Below are 20,392 nucleotides of genomic sequence, written 5' to 3' on the forward strand. Positions count from 1 at the left end.
TAGGAGAAGAATAAGTGGGTAGCCAATAGGGGTACTGTTCAGTTTGTGCCAGCAGAAGAGGGTAAGATGGACATCTTAAGGGTTGTGTGCTAGCTTTTCCATCAAAAGTCCCCAACACTAATCCAGTTCCCAGAGGAGAGCAAGTTTTCCAACCCAGAACTCTCTGTAGTGGTCATGATGGCAGAGAAGGCTATGCATAGGTCCAACAGCATGAACTCCTTTTTACCAAGGCTCTTTTAGTTATTGCTGTCACCAGATGGCACTCTTCCTCAGGAATTCCTGTTGTTCATTGGGCGGCAAGTTGATGTATTGAATCCTTTCTGTTCTAGAAAGGTCATATATTTAGTTTAGTAAGAAGAGACACGTCCTGAATGTGCAATGGATTTTTATCCTCTCAAGGCTCCAGTTAGTACCATTTTTCAAACAGAGTGTTTCGTGTTTGGTTTACCACCATGGGATATCACATATCAAAACAGACCAGGAGTTCCTTTTTCTCTCAATGGAAGTATGGAATTGCGTGTAGGACTTTGGGATCCCTCCCCTTTTTACCACATACTGAATCGCTCAGGAGATGTACAAATGCTAGAATATTGGAATACCCAACCAAAGGTGCAATTAAAATGCCAAGTTATGAGCGTACTCTGCACGTTTTCAGAACCTCTGTAAATACCTCTGCTATGCAGTGTATTAATTGTAGCAAAACCTTTAATGCTATACTTTGTCCCTATTGGGAAGAGTAGAGGGGGTAGAAGAGGTAAAGTTAGCATCACTCCTGATGACCCACTGGGGGACATTTTGTTTCTTCTTTCTGAAATTCTATACTGTGCCTCATTAGAGATCCTAGTTCCCCAAAGGGTCAGTCTTTTTCTAGGAAGCACATAGAAAGTCCTATTGAACTCTAAACTGTGGCTGCTACTTGGTTTCTGTGGACTCCTTGTGTATATGGACTAGTGGGCAAGATGAGAAATTGCCATCTTGCCTTTTTCTACTTCCTCGGCACAAATTATCCTTGATTGGATTTTCTGGAGGAATATAAGGTGTTAATTAGTGACTAAAACCTACCAAAAGAGGAAAATAAAAGCAGGGTTGGGTATAGAGAGAAGTTGAACTGTGAAACTTATTTTACAGCCATTGCCTACTAGTGGGGAGCTTTGGAGCAAATATTATTTGTCAGAGTGGTCCTGCGCCAAGTAGAAATGCCTGGGGATTTACACCCCTTCCTCATTAAGTTGCTAAATACTGACCACTCTCAGCAGATGCTGAGAACTGATACATGGCACTGTCTGTTGAATGTACCTCCTAGAGTGGGCCATGAGTTCCTCCTGGAAGGGAGATCAGAGTAAAGCATCTACGTGTCTACTTTACATGTGATCTATCGTATCACTGCCTTAGACCCCAGGGCCAGTTTTACGATAAGCAGGTAGGACAGGCGTGTAATCCTGTCACATCACCTGGAAGCTGCTGCCTCAGAAAAATTGGCTCTCAGCCAAGTTACTAAACAGAGGGATGATTGTTTTGGGTGGGAGCCTGAAAGTATATTTGGTAGAGGATACAGCATTGATCTGGTGGCTATTGAATAGTGTTATGTCTCTAAGAGTTAAAAAAAAAAAAAGAAAGAAAGAAAAATCTAGTCTTTCTTACAGAGCAGCAGAGAAAGAAGTTATTGCACTTTTGGATGTAATCAGCCCTGATAAGCATGAAGATCTAGGGACCTAAAACTGTTACTAGATACCACAGAAAGGATCAAGTGTGTCTGGAGGCTGGACATCGCTAGGATACCTTTTGGTATGTCCACAATCAGGGAAAACATTAAATGTGCAATTGCAGCAATCCAAGATAACTAGGGGCTCATACTTCTCAGAGATTAAATCTAGGCCATTCCACTGGGTAAACAACCTAGGTCAGTAAAAGTAATGAGGCAGGGAAAAAGAAATGTAGAACAGGATACAGGAGAGGGCCGATGAACAGCACTTAACTACCTTGGCACCTCTTGGAGCCATGGAACTTGAGCTTGTTTAATAAGTTCTAGCTTTTTACTGATCCTGTCATTGTTGGTGTTTGTTTTTGTTTTTAGAGAGATTGTGGCTGGCCAATGGCTTGAGATATCAGAGATTCCCATTAAATACAGCTTATGCTATCAGGTCCTCCCATTTGTATCATTTAGACTTTGAAAAAAATCCTTCCTTGGACTTTGGAATGCATTCTTCTCTGCAGTTAGAGACTCATGAATTGATGGTGACTTTGGGGGATATGGCTGTGGTAATGACACCATTTGGGTCATTTAGAGAGAGGATATGGAGTCTAATTGTCCTGGAAGCAAATCTTCTACATAGAATGCTAAATCTACTACCCTTGAAGAAGAAACATCCTGAATTTGACTATCTTGTTGAATATCTAGTGTTACTCTTTTTTTTCCCCCAGTAGTCCATTTGTATACCAGCTTTCACAGGTGGCAACATGAACTAAATTTAAGTATTAGCTTTTATCTAATGAACAAACCTCAGAAACAGTGAGTTTATTTATCTACCTTTTTTTTTTAATTTACCATCACTTCTCATGCATAACTGCATAATATATCATAGTCAACTTATTTGCAATCTAGCAGGTCTGAAAAAAATGTATAATTAAGACCATTTCTGAGAAACCAGTTGGAGACTGAGTCCTGTCCCTGTAGGAGGATTCTTCAGCCACTATGTCAACTCACACAGATGTTTCTCTTTCTTCATATGATGAAGATCAGGGATGTAAACTTATCCGAAAAGCTAGAGAGGCACCGTTTGTTCCCATTGCAATGGCCAGGTTTGCAGCAATTGTTGCATATGGATTATATAAATTGAAGAGCAGGGGAAATACTAAAATGTCTGTTCACTTGATCCACATGCGTGTGGCAGCCCAACACTTTGTTGTGGGAGCAATGACTCTTGATATGGGGCATTCCATGTATAAGGAATTCTGGGCAAAGCCTAAACCTTAGAGGAAGAGAAGCTGTCTCAGTTTTGTTGGTGGTATTTGCTTTACTTAGGCATCTCATATTGAGTTTATATGTTTATGTTGAAAATAAATTATTTGAATGGGTCAGATAATATGATAGTTTAAGAATTGGCTTCCTTTCTTACAGGCTTGATTTGACTGGTTACCAAATTACTAGTGACCAATCAACTAGCTAGGTCATTCAGGGGGGTCACATTAGCACAAAAGAAGAAACATGTCACTTTTAAATGGACTGGACAGTGGAAAATATGCTCCTCCTTAAACTCTTATGATAAAATCAGTTATAAAGAGGACATTGTGCCAGTCCTGAAGTACGCCTAGTTGCTGATTTGATTCTAGTATCAAAACATGCTTTTGAAAAAAAAAAAAATGCTTTTGATGTTATGTAGGAATCCCATTTAACTTTTTTCTGCCTATTTTGTAGATTGATTGGGTACTTCAGTTTTTAGGATTGGTTCGCTCTTAATCCTTTCAGAACAGTGCATGGCATATAGTAAGCTTCCCCACAACCTAAAATACATTTATTTAAGCCAAACCTAAAAAGCCATAAAGAGCTGTTTATAGAAGTAATATTTATTTCAGAATCATACTTGTAAACATGAGAATAACCTAACTGGTTCCCAGTTTAGCTTCTTTTGTAATTGTAGAGTTATATTAATGCTACTCTTGTATTAGAATAATTTTTAAATGTTGAAATGTGTATTTTAAGTACTAAAGCAAAGGTTAAGTGAAAAACTTTTTTAAATGTATGAAGCTTATTTTCTCTGTAAGAATCATAAATATTAACAAATTAAAAAAAAAAAAAAAGACCATTTCTACCTAAATAACCAAATTTTTTTCCTCCCCAAATTTCCTTTTACCTAGGTGAGTTTCATTTTCATTCTCTCCAGGACTTTTCTATGGTTTTCTTAAACTAAATTACCAGACAACAAAATAATAGATGAGTGTGTAACTAAAGGACAGTGGAGGGCCCATGGGTGGCTCAGCCGGTTAGGCATCTGTCTTCAGCTCATGTCCCTCATCAGGCTCCCTGCTGTTCTGGGAACCTGCTTTTTCCTCTGCCTCTGTCTCTCTCTCTCTCTCTGTCTCTCATGAATAAATAAATAAAACCCTTAGACAAAATGAAGAACAGTGTAAGAATTCTGTATATGCATGCTGTGCTGTAGTGTTAAGTGCCCTTCTTCACCCTGTATTATATTGAAAATGATTATATTTTACTACATACTAGAATAAACAGAAGAGACTAGTTTCTGTTGGTTGGGATCCCCCTTGGGGAATCTGGCTAGTCCAGCCCCTTCTTGAATCCACAAGGACGATGAGGTTGATATCTTAGTGTGGTTATAACCAGTAGCACCACAGTAGTGTGCTCTGAAATATTGGTTGGGAAGCCCTCCTCTGTTGTTTTGTTAGACTTGATAGGACACAGTAGTCTATTTCCTGCCCGCAGCCCCCCTGCCCGCAATGTTCAGTTTATGATTCAGGATGTTTTAGGTGTGGAAGGTAATATTAAATCTCTCTTTTTTCACTTTTGGTGAAAGTGATCTATCTTTTCACACAAAATTTGTAATATTTCTATACAATGAGAAATGTTAAAATGAGCGAGTTTCTTCTTTCCTTCTATTCTCCTTTTCTCTACCACCTGATATAAAATAGTAATATTATATTTCTATAATTACTTCCTTGAAATTGTTAAATATATTAGTACACCTTCAATTTTTTAGTTGTAAATCATTTACTTTGAATCCTGACTATATTGGTTATAGTACATTAACTGTTTTCCTCTAAGAGTTTTATGGTTACCTTCAAAATTTTAACCCATTTCCAGTTAATTTTTATGTATGGCATAAGATGGTAATGATAGTTTTATTCTTTTGCAAGTGACTATCCATTTTCCCTGCATTATATTTACTGAAGAGATGGCACTTCCCCCCTTGTATATTCTTGGCTCCTTTGTTTTAAATTTATTGATCATACATTTCTGGGCTCACCTTTCTGTTCTATTAATCTTTGTTTTTTTTGTTTTGTTTTGTTTTTTGTATATAATTTTTCCAACTTTTTTATTTATTTTTTTATTTTTTATAAACATGTATTTTTATCCCCAGGGGTACAGGTCTGTGAATCACCAGGTTTACACACTTCACAGCACTCATCAAAGCACATACCCTCCCCAATGTCCATAATCCCACCCCCTTCTCCCAAACCCCCTCCCCCCAGCAACCCTCAGTTTGTTTTGTGAGATTAAGAGTCACTTATGGTTTGTCTCCCTCCCAATCCCATCTTGTATGTTTTTATGGTAATACCATACTGTTTTAATTACTATAGATTTGTAATATAATTTGAAATCAGGGACCACAGTGGCTCTAGCTTTGTTCTTTTTTTTTTTTTTCCTCAAGATTTTTCAGGGTCTTTTGTGGCTCAACGCAAATTTTAAGATTGTTCTATTTCTGTGAAAATTATCATTGGAATTTTGATAGAGATTGAACTGAGTCTGTAAATTTTCTCTGGGTAGTATGGCCATTTTAACAATATTAATCCTTCTAATCCATGAGCACAGTTTATCTTTCTATTTGTTTGTGTCATCTTCTGTCTGTTTCATCAGTATCTTGGAGTTTTCAGAGTACAGGTCTTTCACTTCCTTGGACAAATTTATTCCTTGACATTTCATTCTTTTTGATGCATTTGTAAATGAGATTGTTTTCTTAATTTGTCTCTCTAATAGTTCAGTATTAGTATGTAGTAATGCAATTCGTTTTTGTGAATAGATTTTGTAACTTTACACCTTTACTGATTTTATTTATCAGAACAGATTTTTGTTAGAGTCTATAGGGTTTTCTATCAATGAAATCATGTCTTCTGCAAATAGTGACAATTTGATTTCTTCCTTTCCTATTTGGATGCCTGTTATTTATTTTTCTTGCATAATTTCCCTGGCTAGGATTCCCAGTACTGCTGAACAGAAGTGGCAAGAGTGAGCATCTCTTTCTGGTTCTGGATCTTAGAGAAAAAGCTTTTAGCATTTCGTCATTGAGTATGTCTACTGTGGGCTTGTCATACATAGCCTTTATTATGCTGAGATGCCTTCTCTCCGTACCTGCCCTGTTGAGGGTTTTTATCTTAAATGGGTGTTGGACTTTGTGACATACTTTTTCTGCATCTGTGGAGACTGTCTTCACCATTTCTCTTATTTTGTTAATGTCCTGTATCAGGTTGACTGACTTGGAGCTGTTGAGTCGTCCTTCCATGCCTGGGATAAATACCCCCTTGATCATGGTATATGATCCTTTAAATATATTGTTGGTTTCCTAGTGTTTTGTTGAGGACTTTTGAATCTATGTTCATCAGGAATATTGGCCTATAGGTTTTTGTTTGTATGTTCATTTGGTTTTTGTTCATTTGTTTTTTAGTGTCTTTGTCCAGTTTTGCTAATAGTATTGGTAGCCTTGTAGAATGAGTTTGGCAGCATTCCTTCCTCTTCAAGGAAGAGGAAGTTCTTCAATTTTTTGTTTCTTTGTTTTCTTTTTTGGTTTTGTTTGTTTGTTTTGAAGAGTTTGGGAAGGATCGATATTGAATCTTCTTTGAATTTTGAATTTTAGTAGATATCACCAGTGAAGCCATGTGGTCCCAATTGTTGAAGGTTTGCCAAGACTTGTCATTGTTCCAATGGAAGGAATCTCAATTAGCACCCCGTTTCAGGCTGATTGGAAGCCATACCCTTAGCGGCTTTTAAAGCATGAAAATATGTGCAATCCCCTGGAAACACAGTGGTAAATCCTGCTGACCTCCTGTTCAGGAGATCAGGAGGTGTTTGACATTCACAAAACTTGGGTCTCCCGATGAGCTGATGAGTGTGTAAACTCTCTTCTGAGAGGTACTGCCACGCTGTAGCCAGTCCTTCGGAAAGTGGAATGATGGCTTTCCGTGGCTTACATTCCCTGAGAGCACCTCTGTAGCCTCTTCATATGTGCCAAACTGAAAGCCTGCCCTTTAGGCTGAACCTCTAAGACAGGTAAACAGATTTTTTTCATAGGAAGGCTCGGGATACATTTCGGTCTACTGTCTTTGCAGTGCCTGGTGGTGATAGCCTGCCAAGAACTGTCTGCTCAGTTGTTTTAGGCCTGTGAGGCCCAGAGAGGCAAGCACCCCTGGCCACCAAAGCCAGGGTGTCCTTTGTGCACCATGTGGGTCTGCCAGCTTTTGCAAGGCAGGTTGAGTGCAAGACCCAGGAAGGTCCACTCATTTTAGCTTTAGTGAGGCTGGAGGAGAGCACAGGGTTAAGACACATCCACTGGTTTTGGTGAGGGAGTGGTAGAGCTCTGGGGTGGGGCATGCCTGCCAACTTTAGTGGGGCAACAGCTGTGTCTGTGCGAATCTTCTGGCACTAGCCAGGTGGAAGGGAGTGCAGAAATGGTGCTTGCCAGTGCCTGTGTTCTGGACAGAATCCCAAGAGGCCCTGTCTCTCAGGCAAAGATTAACAAATGAATAGTCGAAGGCACTTTTCAAAGAGCTGGTTTTGCAGTGGGGTCTGGATGCTGGAGCCCTTGGAAATCAGAATCTCAGCGCCTTGCAGCTCTTTCTGTCTTTGAGATGTGAGACAGTTGGTTTCAAAAGTCAGGTGTTTGGGGGTTTGCATCTCTCTGGTTCAGGTTGCAAGGTTTGGCATGCCTTATGTGGGACACAAACCTCTTACTCCTCAGGGAAAAGCTCTGTCCATATTCCTGAGATCCCTACAGCCCTGGGAGTGGCACTTTTGGTGAGACTGCATCTCTTCCTCTCCTTCCTATCTTAATGTGGCCCTTTTATCCTTTCTTGTGGAAGAGCTTTTTATCTGGTTTTCAGGTCTATTTCAGAAGGAGTTATTTGACAGGTAACAGTACAGTTGGTGTGTCCAAGCAAGAAGTTGAAGTAAAGGTCTTTCCTTGCTACCATGTAGGACTGCTTCTTCTGTCTGTAGTCCTTTTGTTGTTTAATTACGTTTCTTTTTGGTTGCTTTTGAAATTAAGTTTGCACAATAACTGTTTCTTGTATGTGTTGCCCAATACTGTTTTCAATTCCCCGAGATATGTGTCTTTTTATGTCTAACTTCTGTCAGTCTTGGATCATCTCTCTGCTCCAAGCCCACTTTATCTTGATTTATAAGATCTTACACAGTCTTGCTTTCCTTGATCTCCATTGACATAGTTTCCTCCTCCCTTCCCCTGATTTTCTCAGTTCCAGGATGCTGCTCCTTGGTGTCTTGGCACCTACCAGGCATGCTCTTGAGAGACTTGGCTGTTCTCTTTTGCTGGAATGTTTTCCTCTCACATGTCAACACCCCTTGCTGTCTCACTTACTTGCTTCTGGTCTTTTTCTCAAAAGTCATGGTGAAGCCTTCTACGCACTCTACAACTTTAGTCTTCTTCCAATATCTCATAATCTCCTTCCTGTTTTTTCTCCTTAGTTATTAACACTGCCTCTGCACTATTGACTTCTTTACGTTGATTATGTCTTTCCCACTAGAAAGAAACCCTTCAAGAAACTTTGCCTTTCTACTACTTTATCTCCTGCACCAGATACAGCATAAGAGTTTCTTAAATAATGTTAAGCAAACAAAAAAGATAGAAGAATTCCGGGTCTTCTCAAATTTATTTTCCATATATTTCATTTAAATGGTACTTTTTCACCATCAGATTTTTCACTTGAACGTGTTCTTTTCCATAACCCAATGTTTTGTTTCTTATACCTTTCTATACCACTCAGTTTTATGGATGTCGTATTTTCCTTATTCTTTCCGAAGCTTAGAAGCCATTTTGATGCTTTTGTTCTGTTCATTGCTCTTCACTGGTCTTCAACTTCCTTTTTTTTTTTTTTTTTTTCCCTCAGAACAATACAGGAGGCCCTAAAATAGCTGATTGGAAGTTATTGTGCATGTTGTTACTTACGGATTACAAGGCTTCATTGTAAAATATTAGGGCTAGAACTTTTTTTATTGTCAGATATCCAACTGTTAGTGTTTTGAGTTTTTCTCTGGGGCTGGTAAGGTACCTAGTACCTAAGAGGCTGCCATTTTTCTAAGGTCAGATAGAGGGAGGATAGAACATCTCACCCCTTGAGAGGAATAATCAATCTCTCTTTCTTTCCCTCCCTCCCTCCCTTCCTTCCTTCCTTCCTTCCTCCCTTCCCTTCCCTTCCCTTCCCCTTCTTTTCCCTTCCATTCTTCCTTCCATCTATCCTTCCTTCCTTTCTCTCTCTCTTTCTCTGTCTTTCTCAGTTGTTCTGTGTTGGAGGAATTTTCTCCTTCAGTATGGTTCCAGCTCCTCAGTGGGCGCCATATGTTTCCCACTGCCTCTTTCCCTGGCTAAATCTTTCCAGAGAGGAAAATTCTGGCTTTATCCTGACAGGGGTAGAATTGTTTCCTTACTTCTGGGATAGGGGAAGAGATCTCTAACCCAGCTTCGAGAGCTCCGTTCCCTAATACTCCCTGGTGTTTCTGAGATTCTTTGACATAGTTTTCCCTGTAATTCTTCTGTAGAGACTTTAGAATCTGTCTTTCCCAAGTCTGTGTCATGTACTACTGATATATCTGTCTTGTGGATTTCACATTTCAGTTTGTGATTATCTTTGTCATTCTTAGTCCTTTTTGTTTATCCCTTTTTTTGCCCTTAAATCTCTAGTGTAATTTCAGGACCAAATGGAGAAAAACACATGGTTCAGTTCATTCATTTAAAATGGTAACACTGGGGCACGTGGGTGGCTCAGTCATTAAGCGTCTGCCTTCGGCTTAGGTCATGATCCAGGGTCCTGGGATCGGTACCTGCATTGGGCACCCTGTTCAGCAGGAAACCTGCTTCTCCCTTTCCCAGTCCCCCGGCTCTGTTCCCTCTTTCTCTTAGTCTCTCTCTCTCAAATAAGTAAATGAAATCTTTAAAAAAACAATTAAAAAAATAAAATGGTAAGACTATTTAAAGGATTCTTATTGGGTAGGCTGTGTTCTGAAGATGAGGTCTGTTGGTCAGAATGTGGACAGACCTCTGACAACTTTTGTGAAATGGGCCAGCAGGGTCCAGCTAGAGCATGTAAGGACAAACCAGTAGATTTCCGTTTTTTCTCTGATTAGGAGCTCCTTAGCATATGTCCTTTCATGGGTGGAGAAGGGGCAGAGATTTGAAAGGGTCCTTAGTTTCTCCCTCTAGTAACCTCCTACCCTCATAAAAACACAGAAATCTTTATTCCGTCACACCCACTGCTGGACTTAACCCAGTGTCCTCTCATATTTACCCGTTTACACTCATCCCTGAATTTCTCCTTCTCCGCTCCCATATCCTTGCACTCTCAGACACACTCATAATCTCAGATCCTCATGTCTTGAACATTTACATCTCATTTTGCAGCATATGCATTCCTCAAGTTTGCTCTCTCTAATGTCCTTCCTTAGCCACTCTAATGTTGAACTCACACAAATAATCTCACTCTTGTAGGATTTTGTAATTTCACATTAACAATGCACGAAGCCAATACAGTCATTTAACATTTTATAAAACTCCCGTTTCCAGCCCCCTAGACCCCCCATGTAATTCCTCAGTCAGGGAGCTCACATGAAGTGCCGCAACCATCGTTCATGTGGTCAGTGTGTATTGCTTTCCCAATCTCAGCAGTTATCACAGAATCACCCAGCTCCATACTTCACTCACAAACCAAATAGATACTCTGCAACTACTTAAACTTTAGTACTACGTGACACACAGGTCACTTGTAATACAGGGAAGACATTCTGCTGTACGTCTCTAGAAGGATGCTGCAGTGTCACCCACGATGCTCATGCTACCTCACATACAATGGCCATGTCACCTCTACACTCTCTGCATAAAATTGTTGAGGACACGTGACAGACACATACACACATCAGACTGTGTTCACAAACATGGCACACATACTGAGTCCCTAGAAGATACAGCACCCCCACTGAACTGTCTCATTCCTAAACCAACATGACCTATCAGACACTCTCCAGCGACCTAAGAGACAATGTAGGTACATTTTGTGAAGTAAACATTGAGTTATAAGCTTCCCTGAAGTTTTTAAACTCAGGAGGAGGCTTAATATGTTTGAGTTATTTTCTAAGGAACAAAAATGGACCTATTTCCTGAACGTTGAGTTTGGAAATGTAGATTAGGAGGAAGAAAAACTAACCGGTGATTTTTGTGATATGTTTAAATTCATGGCAGAGATCGAGATGATCCTAGAAATACACATATTTTACCAGGGAAATAACCAACAGCCGAAAATTTCGCTGTTCATTGGTAAGTTTTAGAGGTAGGCTTATGTGTATGGTGAGTATAGATGCAAAAATTAATCAGAATAGTGTGTGGGAATGTGAGGAGGGTGACACCACCACGTGGGCCAAGTGACAGCTGAGCCATTTGGCAGTCATAGCTCCTCAAAGGGGAGCTGTGCCTAATGTGGGGAGGTGTGGCCTAGAGTCAGCCTTGGGAATCCTACTGGAGTCTCCTGGTCCCGCAGAACTGTGCAGCAGAGCCCTCAGGTAAGGTCCGACCCAGGTACCTGAAGGAGGAGGCCAAGGAGCCGCAGTGGAAGTCTGTCAGTTTCTTCCTGTAAATTCGAACCCTACCAGGAAGCAACGGGACTTTCATATCCTAAACCACAGCTGGCAGACCAAAGACCTTTATTGACATGCTCTGAATTTATTCTTGTGATAAACAGAATAGTGAGAGTGAGGCACCTTACCATGTACTAGGCAAGAATTTGAGCCTCTGATCCATGGCAGAAAACAACATAAGGCTTTCAGAGGTAACCAGACATTTCATTCCAGAAAATGTTTTTAGATACCTAGATTTTAGAACTTCGAACAGAAGCTGGACTATAATCTTCATGGGGACAAGTGCCCTGTGGGTTATTATACATACTATTTCTTTAAAGTTTAGTGAAGGCAAAAAAAAAAAAAAAAGAAAAAAAAATGTCACCTGTCTGCTTTTCCTTCTCTTTTCCAGAAGTTTTAAGCACAGATGAAGATGTTTTACCTGGATCCTCTGGGTTGGCCCAAGGCCATGGCCAGATGGCAGCAGATGCAAACTCAGAATACTCCTGTGTGTCTGCAGACAGTGTCATTCCCCATGGTATGTGGTGGGTGAGAGGTGGGTCTGAGGGGGAATCAGGCAGGGAGGTGAGGCAACATGCTAACCAAAAATAAGAATTAAGTGCCAGTGCTCAGCTATGGCCATAAATGACCCCTTTGCTCAAGGACTGCCCAGGGTGTCTGTTCTTAATTAATAGGCAGAAATGTACCATGTCGGGATACCTGTCTTCGTTGGATGACGCTCTTAAAGGATCTGACTGGGAAGATTAAAACTCTAAGAGAAGTATAGAAATACAATTCTAGAAGAGGAGTTTGGGGCAAGTTTGTGAAGTCTTAATTTGAGCATCTCCAGCACCATGATTCCCAGGAAGCCCTGAAAATTTATTTTGTCTATATCTATAATATCGTTATATCTGTCTATCCTTTCACTCTACATATGTGTGTATAGATAGACACCAACATAGAATTAGATAGATACACATGTAGAATTCTTCATAAAACTTGTACCCCATCCTCCCTAATTACACAGTTACTCATGAGGAAAATCAAGCTGAAAATATCCAACTTTATTGACTGCATGCTGTTTTACAGACATGGTTCTTTCTACATGTTCAGTGTTCTTTACACATCTCCAGAAATCCCACATGCAAGGTTCTCAGTATTATGGGCATACACCATAAACACAATTTTGATCATTATTTACTTCTCTTTTGGAGTAAGTGAAGTTTTAAAAGGTAAACCCACCTTAATATTAGAGTTTTCTACTGAGGAAATCAATTTCTGTGAGAGCAAGTGTCATGTGTGGTAATGTTGTCTAACTTAGAGTGTTTACTCAGTGTGGCTCTTTTGAAAGGATGCAGACTCCAGAAGATGCCGCATCTCAATATATTGTTTTATTTTTATTCCATTCACCAGAATTCAAGACCACCCAGGAGGATGCAGCCCATCCTAAGTCCTCTGCCGTGGTCCCTGCTGGTGGTGAGGCTGCAGAACAAGAATCCTCTGCCTCACACTACTACTCATGTTTCTCCTCCTTGTCTCAAATAATTCGTGCTAATGAGGATGGTAAGGGAAATACACAGGTGGGGTCTGAGCATGGATGGGAGGTACAACTGAGCTGCTCAGCCCAATCCCTCTTATTTAAGTAGATTAGGTACAAGATAGATTAAGTAGATTACGGACAAGAGTATAAGAGGGAAACAGAATGGGACCAGCTATTTTTATGACTTTATTCAATTTTTTAGGACCATAAAAGTTACAAAAACATCCACAACCTGGCCACTATTTGGATGACAGTCCTTCAGACTATGAGTCAAAGTGAATATTCTGAATCAGAAAAATCCTATTACTCCTCATTCTCTGGTAAGGAGAAAGGAAGGGCATTTCAAGTCTAGGCAGATGAGGGTTGAGGAGGTCTGCATAGACCTATAGACATCCAGCACAGCATCTCTCCAAAGCCAGAAGGAGAAAGGTACACATGAGGCCCAGTTATAATCTTTTTCTCTGCCCTGATATGGGAATATGAGTCTCCTGTTTCTGTACCCTCCATAGGAACTCATTACAAACACTTTTCACATTTAGTGGGTAGAGAGGAACTGTGTGCCTACATTTTGGGGGAAGATATTTATTGAGGGAAGAAATGGAATTCATAGGCGCAGTATTCACAGGAATTGGGTAAATAGAGCCTACCCATTTGTAAAACCTCCCCATCCATCCAGAGTATGTGGGGATCCTTAGTTTAAGGTTAATATATTTGTTATCAGCTCTCTAATGATTGAACAAATTCTGCCCATCATTTGATACTAGGCTGCCTGATGCGGAAACTCATGCCCAGTCTGTAGGGGCCGCGTTAGTCAGAGGGAGCTCTTTGGTTGTAAACTTAGATTGACCCCGCCCCTCCCAGAGCAGCTTACTTGCAACCCTTGATATAGGGGCGGGTCAGGCCAGATGGAGACATCCAGTCAGTGGAGTGCGCATATATTTACTGTGGTGTGTTGCAGTCTCATTGGCCACCTGTGTGTGGGGCGGGGGAGTCGTAGGAGGAGTTAGAATAGCTGTTGGGATAGCAGTTAGAATAGCCGTTGGGATAGCCATTAGAATGGCCCTTAGAATAGCCGTTAGGGTAGTCCTTGGAGTAATAGTCTTCTGGAGCAGGCCTCCTTGGGGGTGGCCTTTTCATGAGAGACGGCCCCTACCGGTCTGTTTGGTTTCTGATGCTTGGCAGAAATAAAGCTTTGCTTGACTTTCACTTTGCATCAGTCTCGGTCCTTTGATCACGGACTCTTAACTCGGTTTTCTTCCGTGATCAACAGAAACCATCAGTTGCTAGGGAAAAGTCCTTACTAGGACTGGAGTAATCCCAAAAAGATCAGCAGAGAGCAGTGCTCTTTCTTGAAGAAATGCTGGGAGAGGGTCTGGGTATGAGAATCTTAGCAGAGAAACATGGAAGGGTATGTCAGTGTGAACCACCAAAACATTTATGTTATCAGGAAGGCGTGAAAGTACCAACAGCTTTAAGTAGGCCAGAAGCAGTCAGATTCTCAAGAGCTGGACTTGAGGTGGAGTATAGACATCCAGTCCATGTACTTTGGTAGCCTGTGTTCTGACATTCATCCCTTTACAAACCCTCTGCACTCCTCATCCTCATCATTCAGTTCCTTACAATCTTCCACATGCTTCTGAATTCTCTATGCCATGTGCCATAAAAAGTGATGATTGCTCTGACTTCTGAAACTCTAGATCAGTTACCCCTTTTTTTAAGTTTCACGGAAGCATACAATATATAGTTTGTGTCTAGTTCCTTTCATCATTAAATCTGTGAAAATAATATTATATATATATATGCATATATACTTATATTTTCTTACACAATCTTCTCTACACCTCCATTTCCTTTAGATCTTTACACAGTCTCAAAGCTCATATGTTCTTTCTCTTACAACTTTTGACTTTTACGTCCTCTAATGTTCTTTCATTATTCCCCTGAGATTACACAAATATACCAATTCTACTCTCAAAGACAGTATTCCTAATAATTTTCTGGTACATCTAAATCCTGTAACAACCTATACACCCCACAAATCCATAGTTACAGGATGTGGAATCTACACATGTGGATATGTGCAAAACTAAAACACATAAAGCATGCATACCATTCTCAGTCACACAAAATTCACCCCATATTCAGATTCACAAACACCAGAGCTGTTACACATTGGGCCCTGGTCCTCTTTGAACCAATGTGTTAGGAACTTTCACACACAAAGCACCTTACATCCATCACACCATCATGATACAACAGGTGCCCAGTACACGTATCAGACACACCCATAGGAAATGATGGTATTATTAAACAGTTAACTAGGGAGCAGTGAGCTTGTTTATTTACCGTGGCAACAGAAACACTGACATAACAGTGAGGAATAGGTTCTTCAAAAATAAAACTTCATTGCTTGTCTCATTTGAGGTTATAAATCTCTTGGATTTCAGAACGCAGAGGGTAAAAGGGTAACAGATGTGAAGGAAGGCAAATGGTACTGAAAATCCTAACCACAGTGAATGTCTATCAGGAACCATGGTAGCAGCATCCAGACAGAAAGACAGGATAGTGCAATAGGCCAATTCTTTGCCCAAACTAAAGATAACTATTTAGGGCAAAGTAAGTATTTCCATGGGGGATGGGGAGAGTGGGGATAGTAGATTAGGGACAAGAGTGTAAGAGGAGAACAGAATGGGGCCAACTGTTTTTATGACTTTTGTTCAATTTTTTATGACCATCAAAGTCCCACAAATATCCATAACCTGGCCACTAATTGGAAGACTATCCTTCAGATGATGAGTCAGAAAGTGAATATTCTGAATCAGAAAATTCCTATTACTCCTCATTCTCTGGTAAGGAGAAAGGAAGGGCATTTCAAGTCCAGGCAGAAGAGAGAAGAGGGGGTCTGAATAGACCTATAGACATCCAGCTCAACATCTCTCCAAAGCCAGAGGGTGAAAGGTACACATGAGGCCGTTATAATCTTTTTCTCTGCCCTGATTTGGGAATATGAGTCTCCTGTTTCTGTACCCTCAATAGGAACTCATTACAAATACTTTTCACATTTAGTGGGTAGAGAGGAACTGTGTGCCTACATTTTGGGGGACGATATCATTTATTGAGGGAAGAAGGAGAATTCTTAGGCGCGGTGTTCACAATTGCTGTAGTGTCAGTTCAACCTAAAAGGGGAGAATAAGTGTAAAATTAAACCATAGCTTGTGGTACTCTAGAAATAGCTGACTGTAGAATACGTAAAAGCTCCGAATTGATAGTCATCCATGTTAAGTGTCCTATGGTAATGACTTCCTGAACGTGAACTCAGCCTAAAACTACAAAGCACACAATCTAAGTCAGATTATGCAAACACTGAGCATTTAGGTTTAGCATCAAAGAAGATCATTTAATTGAACAGTACTATAGGGATGGTAGATAAGAATGTTTATAGTTATTAAAGATGTAATGTCATAAAACACTACCAAGAAAAAATATTTAAAAATTCTAAAGTTTTAGAGGAGAAAAATAATGTTCTAGAAAGTATAAAAAATGTGGATGAGTTAAACATCACATTCAACACAAGTGAAAAGAAAATTTATGACTTGGAAGGATAGAGCTAGGGAATTACGTACAAATATAAATCAGAGAGATGAATAGAATATGAAAGAGGGATTAGGATAAATGAGGATAAAATGCGAAAGTATGACATATCAAACTGAGATTTGTGAAGAGTAAAAGAAAGTAAGACAAATAGATAATTGCCAATTTTTCTAAAACAACGGAAGATATGAATCCTTGGAATCAGGAAACATTTGGAAGCTCATTATAGGAAAGGCAAAAATAAATCCACACCTAAGTACACTAAAACCACCATTCAGAAACTCAGTAACAAAGACCTTAAAGCAAATGGAGAGAAGCACACAATCGAATAGTGATTTGTCAGACAACAGTTGTTGAAACCTAATGACAATACAAAATAATGTGCTGAAGGCAAAGAACAGTCACTTCGTAAAGAATAAGGGTGGAAAAAGACATTCTTCAGATAAAAAGTAGAAAAAATAAAATATAAAAGGCTAAAAATACTGAATCATTTCAGAAAGATGAAATGGAACACAGGAACAAAAGGTGAGCTGAGAAGTCTCTGAATGTAGATCGGTTTTGATGATTTACACACAAATCAGTGATCACTAATTGAGCGATGATAAGAAAACAGGTGTAACTGAAGTACTAGATGACAATCACATACAATATGACTGGGAGTTCAAGTGTTCCAGGCTCCTTATTTTGCACAAAGAGTGGGTAGCACCATTGGCTCAAATTCTGGTACTCAGAAAACAAAGGGAATTGGGTAAATAGAGCCTACCTATTTGGAAAACCTCCCCATCCATCTGGTTTATGTGGGGATCCTTAGTTTAATATATTTATTATATATTATTTATATATACTTATTATTTTATATAATTTATATATATAATATATATTATAATATATAATATTATTTATTAATATATTTATTATCAGCTATCAAAAGATTTAACAAACGACCACAAACTTAGTGGATTAAAGACAACAAAATGTGTTCTGTCATAGTTCTAGACGTCAGAAGTCTAAAATATGGCATATGGAACCACCCATCTAATCAGAAATAATCTCCCCATCTCAGGGTCCTTAATTTAATAATATCTACAAAGTCCCTTGGTTCTTATAAGGTAACATTACAGATTCTGGTGACAGGATATGGGCATCTTTGGGTGAGGCATTATTCAGCCTGTAACAGCTAAAGTAAAACTCTTACAGTGATGTATGTATAGTCAGGTAAACAAATATTAAAATACATTGGCTGTGCTCTGTGATAGCACAGATCCAGGACACACTCTCGGGATCCCATAAGGACAAAGTACATATATTATGTCCATCTAGCCATCAACACTTGGGACAAAGAAATATTGTCCAGGACTTTTACTTTGGAGCTTTGGCTAGAAAAGAGACCGTAGTGTCCATGTGTGTCTGGCGTAGAGTGAGCAATCAGATGCATTGAATGTATGAAATATTGGATATATCTCCTTAACTTTCATTCAATTTATAGAAATCATAACGGAGCAAGACGCTGCTGCAGAGCCTGGTCCTAATACCCAGCAAGAAGGAAACAATGCCATTTTCTCAGGTGTATCAGGCAGTAAGAGTACTCGTAAGTAGAGAGGCCTGAACTGGAGGTCGGGGGTGGCCAAGGGAATTGTAAGTATGGCTGAGGGTCCAGCTGAGTATTAGCTGTTTACCCACTGATAGATGAGAGATGTAAGCTGATTCAAAACCATGTCTGGACCCCACTGAAAATGCAAGGTATTTTCCTTGTCTAGGAGGAAGTGCATCTGAATAACAAACTGAGGGTTGCTGGGGGTGGAGGGTAGGGATGGGGTGGCTGGGTTATGAATGTTGGGGAGGGTATATGCTGTGGTGGGTGCTGTGAAATGTGTAAGCCTGAGGATTCACAGACCTGTACAAATAATACATTATATGTTATATATAATACATTATATGTTAAAACATATAATAATACATTATATGTTAATAATAAAAAGTGCATTCTTGAAAACTGAAAAAAACAACAACAACAACAAAACAAAACAAAAAAAAAAAGAAAACAAAAAACAGCAGCCTGGCGATTCAAGGGAAGTCTCAAAAAAGACAAATACCCCAAATGCAAGGTTATCAAAACAGGGCCATATTTGCCTTCTCTTCTCTGAAGAGTGAGCTCCTTAGCATATGTCCTTTCATGGGTGGAGAAGGGGCAGAGATTTGAAAGGGTCCTTAGTTTCTCCCTCTAGTAACCTCCTACCCTCATAAAAACACAGAAATCTTTATTCCGTCACACCCACTGCTGGACTTAACCCAGTGTCCTCTCATATTTACCCCTGTTTACACTCATCCCTGAATTTCTCCTTCTCTGCTCCCATATCCTTGCACTCTCAGACACACTCATAATCTCAGATCCTCATGTCTTGAACATTTACATCTCATTTTGCAGCATATGCATTCCTCAAGTTTGCTCTCTCTAATGTCCTTCCTTAGCCACTCTAATGTTGAACTCACACAAATAATCTCACTCTTGTAGGACTTTTTAATTTCACATTAACAATGCACACAGCCAACACAGTCATTTAACATTTTATAAAACTCCCGTTTCCAGTCCCCTAAAACCCCCATGTAATTCCTCAGTCAAGGAGCTCACATGAAGTGCCACATCCTTCGTTCACATGGTCAGTGTGTATTGCTTTCCCAATCTCAGCAGTTATCACAAAATTACCCAGCTCCATACTTCACTCACAAACCAAATAGATACTCTGCAACTACTTAAACTTTATACTATGTGACACACAGGTCACTGGTAATACAGGGAAGACATTCTGCTGTACGTCTCTAGAAGGATGCTGCAGTGTCACCCACGACGCTCATGCTACCTTCACATGCAATGGCCAGGTCACCTCTACATTCTCTGCATAAAATTGTTGAGGACACGTGACAGACACATACATCAGACTGTGTTCACTAACATGGCACACATACTAAGTCCCTAGAAAATACAGCACCCCCACTGAATTGTCTCATTCCAAAACCAACATGACCTATCATACACTTTCCAGTGACCTAAGAGACAAAGTAGGTGCATTTTGTGAAATAAAGTTGAGTTATAAGCTTCCCTGAAGTTTTTAAACCCAGGAGGAGACTTAGTATGTTTTAGTTATTTTCTAAAGAACAAAAATGGACCTATTTCCTGAACGTTGAGTTTGGAAATGTAGATTAGGAGGAAGAAAAACTAACTGGTGATTTTTGTGATATGTTTAAATTCATGGCAGAGTTCGAGATGATCCTAGAAATACACATATTTTACCAGGGAAATAACCAACAGCCGAGAATTTCGCTGTTCATTGGTAAGGTTTAGAGGTAGGCTTATGTGTACAGTGAGTATAGATGCAAAAATTAATCAGAATAGTGTGTGAGGATGTGAGGAGGGTGACACCACCAAGTGGGCCAAGTGACAGCTGAGCCATTTGGCAGTCATAGCTCCTCAGAGGGGAGCTGTGCCCAATGTGGGGAGGTTTGGCCTGGAGTCAGCCTTGGGAACCCTACTAGAGTCTTCTGGTCCCGCAGAGCTGTGCAGCAGAGCCCTCAGGTAAGGTCCGACCCAGGTACCTGAAAGAGGAGGCCAAGGAGCAGTAGTGGAAGTCTGTCAGTTCCTTCCTGTAAATTCAAACCCTCTCAGGAAGCAACAGGACTTTCATATCATAAACCACAGCTGG

General features: G+C 40.0%; 1 protein-coding gene across 1 annotated transcript; it reads left to right on the forward strand.

Moving 5' to 3' along the window:
- The first annotated feature begins 2,320 nt into the window (after positions 1 to 2,320).
- On the forward strand, positions 2,321 to 3,078 carry LOC116586000 (HIG1 domain family member 1A, mitochondrial-like). The gene has a single exon (XM_032335458.1). It carries the CDS (start codon positions 2,693 to 2,695, stop codon positions 2,972 to 2,974), a length of 282 nt encoding a protein of 93 aa, XP_032191349.1. The 5' UTR covers positions 2,321 to 2,692; the 3' UTR covers positions 2,975 to 3,078.
- The last annotated feature ends 17,314 nt before the right edge of the window (positions 3,079 to 20,392 follow it).

This window comes from Mustela erminea, chromosome 3 (genome assembly GCF_009829155.1).
Source record: "Mustela erminea isolate mMusErm1 chromosome 3, mMusErm1.Pri, whole genome shotgun sequence".
NCBI lineage: Eukaryota > Metazoa > Chordata > Mammalia > Carnivora > Mustelidae > Mustela > Mustela erminea.

Excerpts from the sequence above, each read along its gene's own strand:
- LOC116586000 (XM_032335458.1), top strand. The coding sequence starts at position 2,693 with ATGTCAACTCACACAGATGTTTCTCTTTCTTCATATGATGAAGATCAG.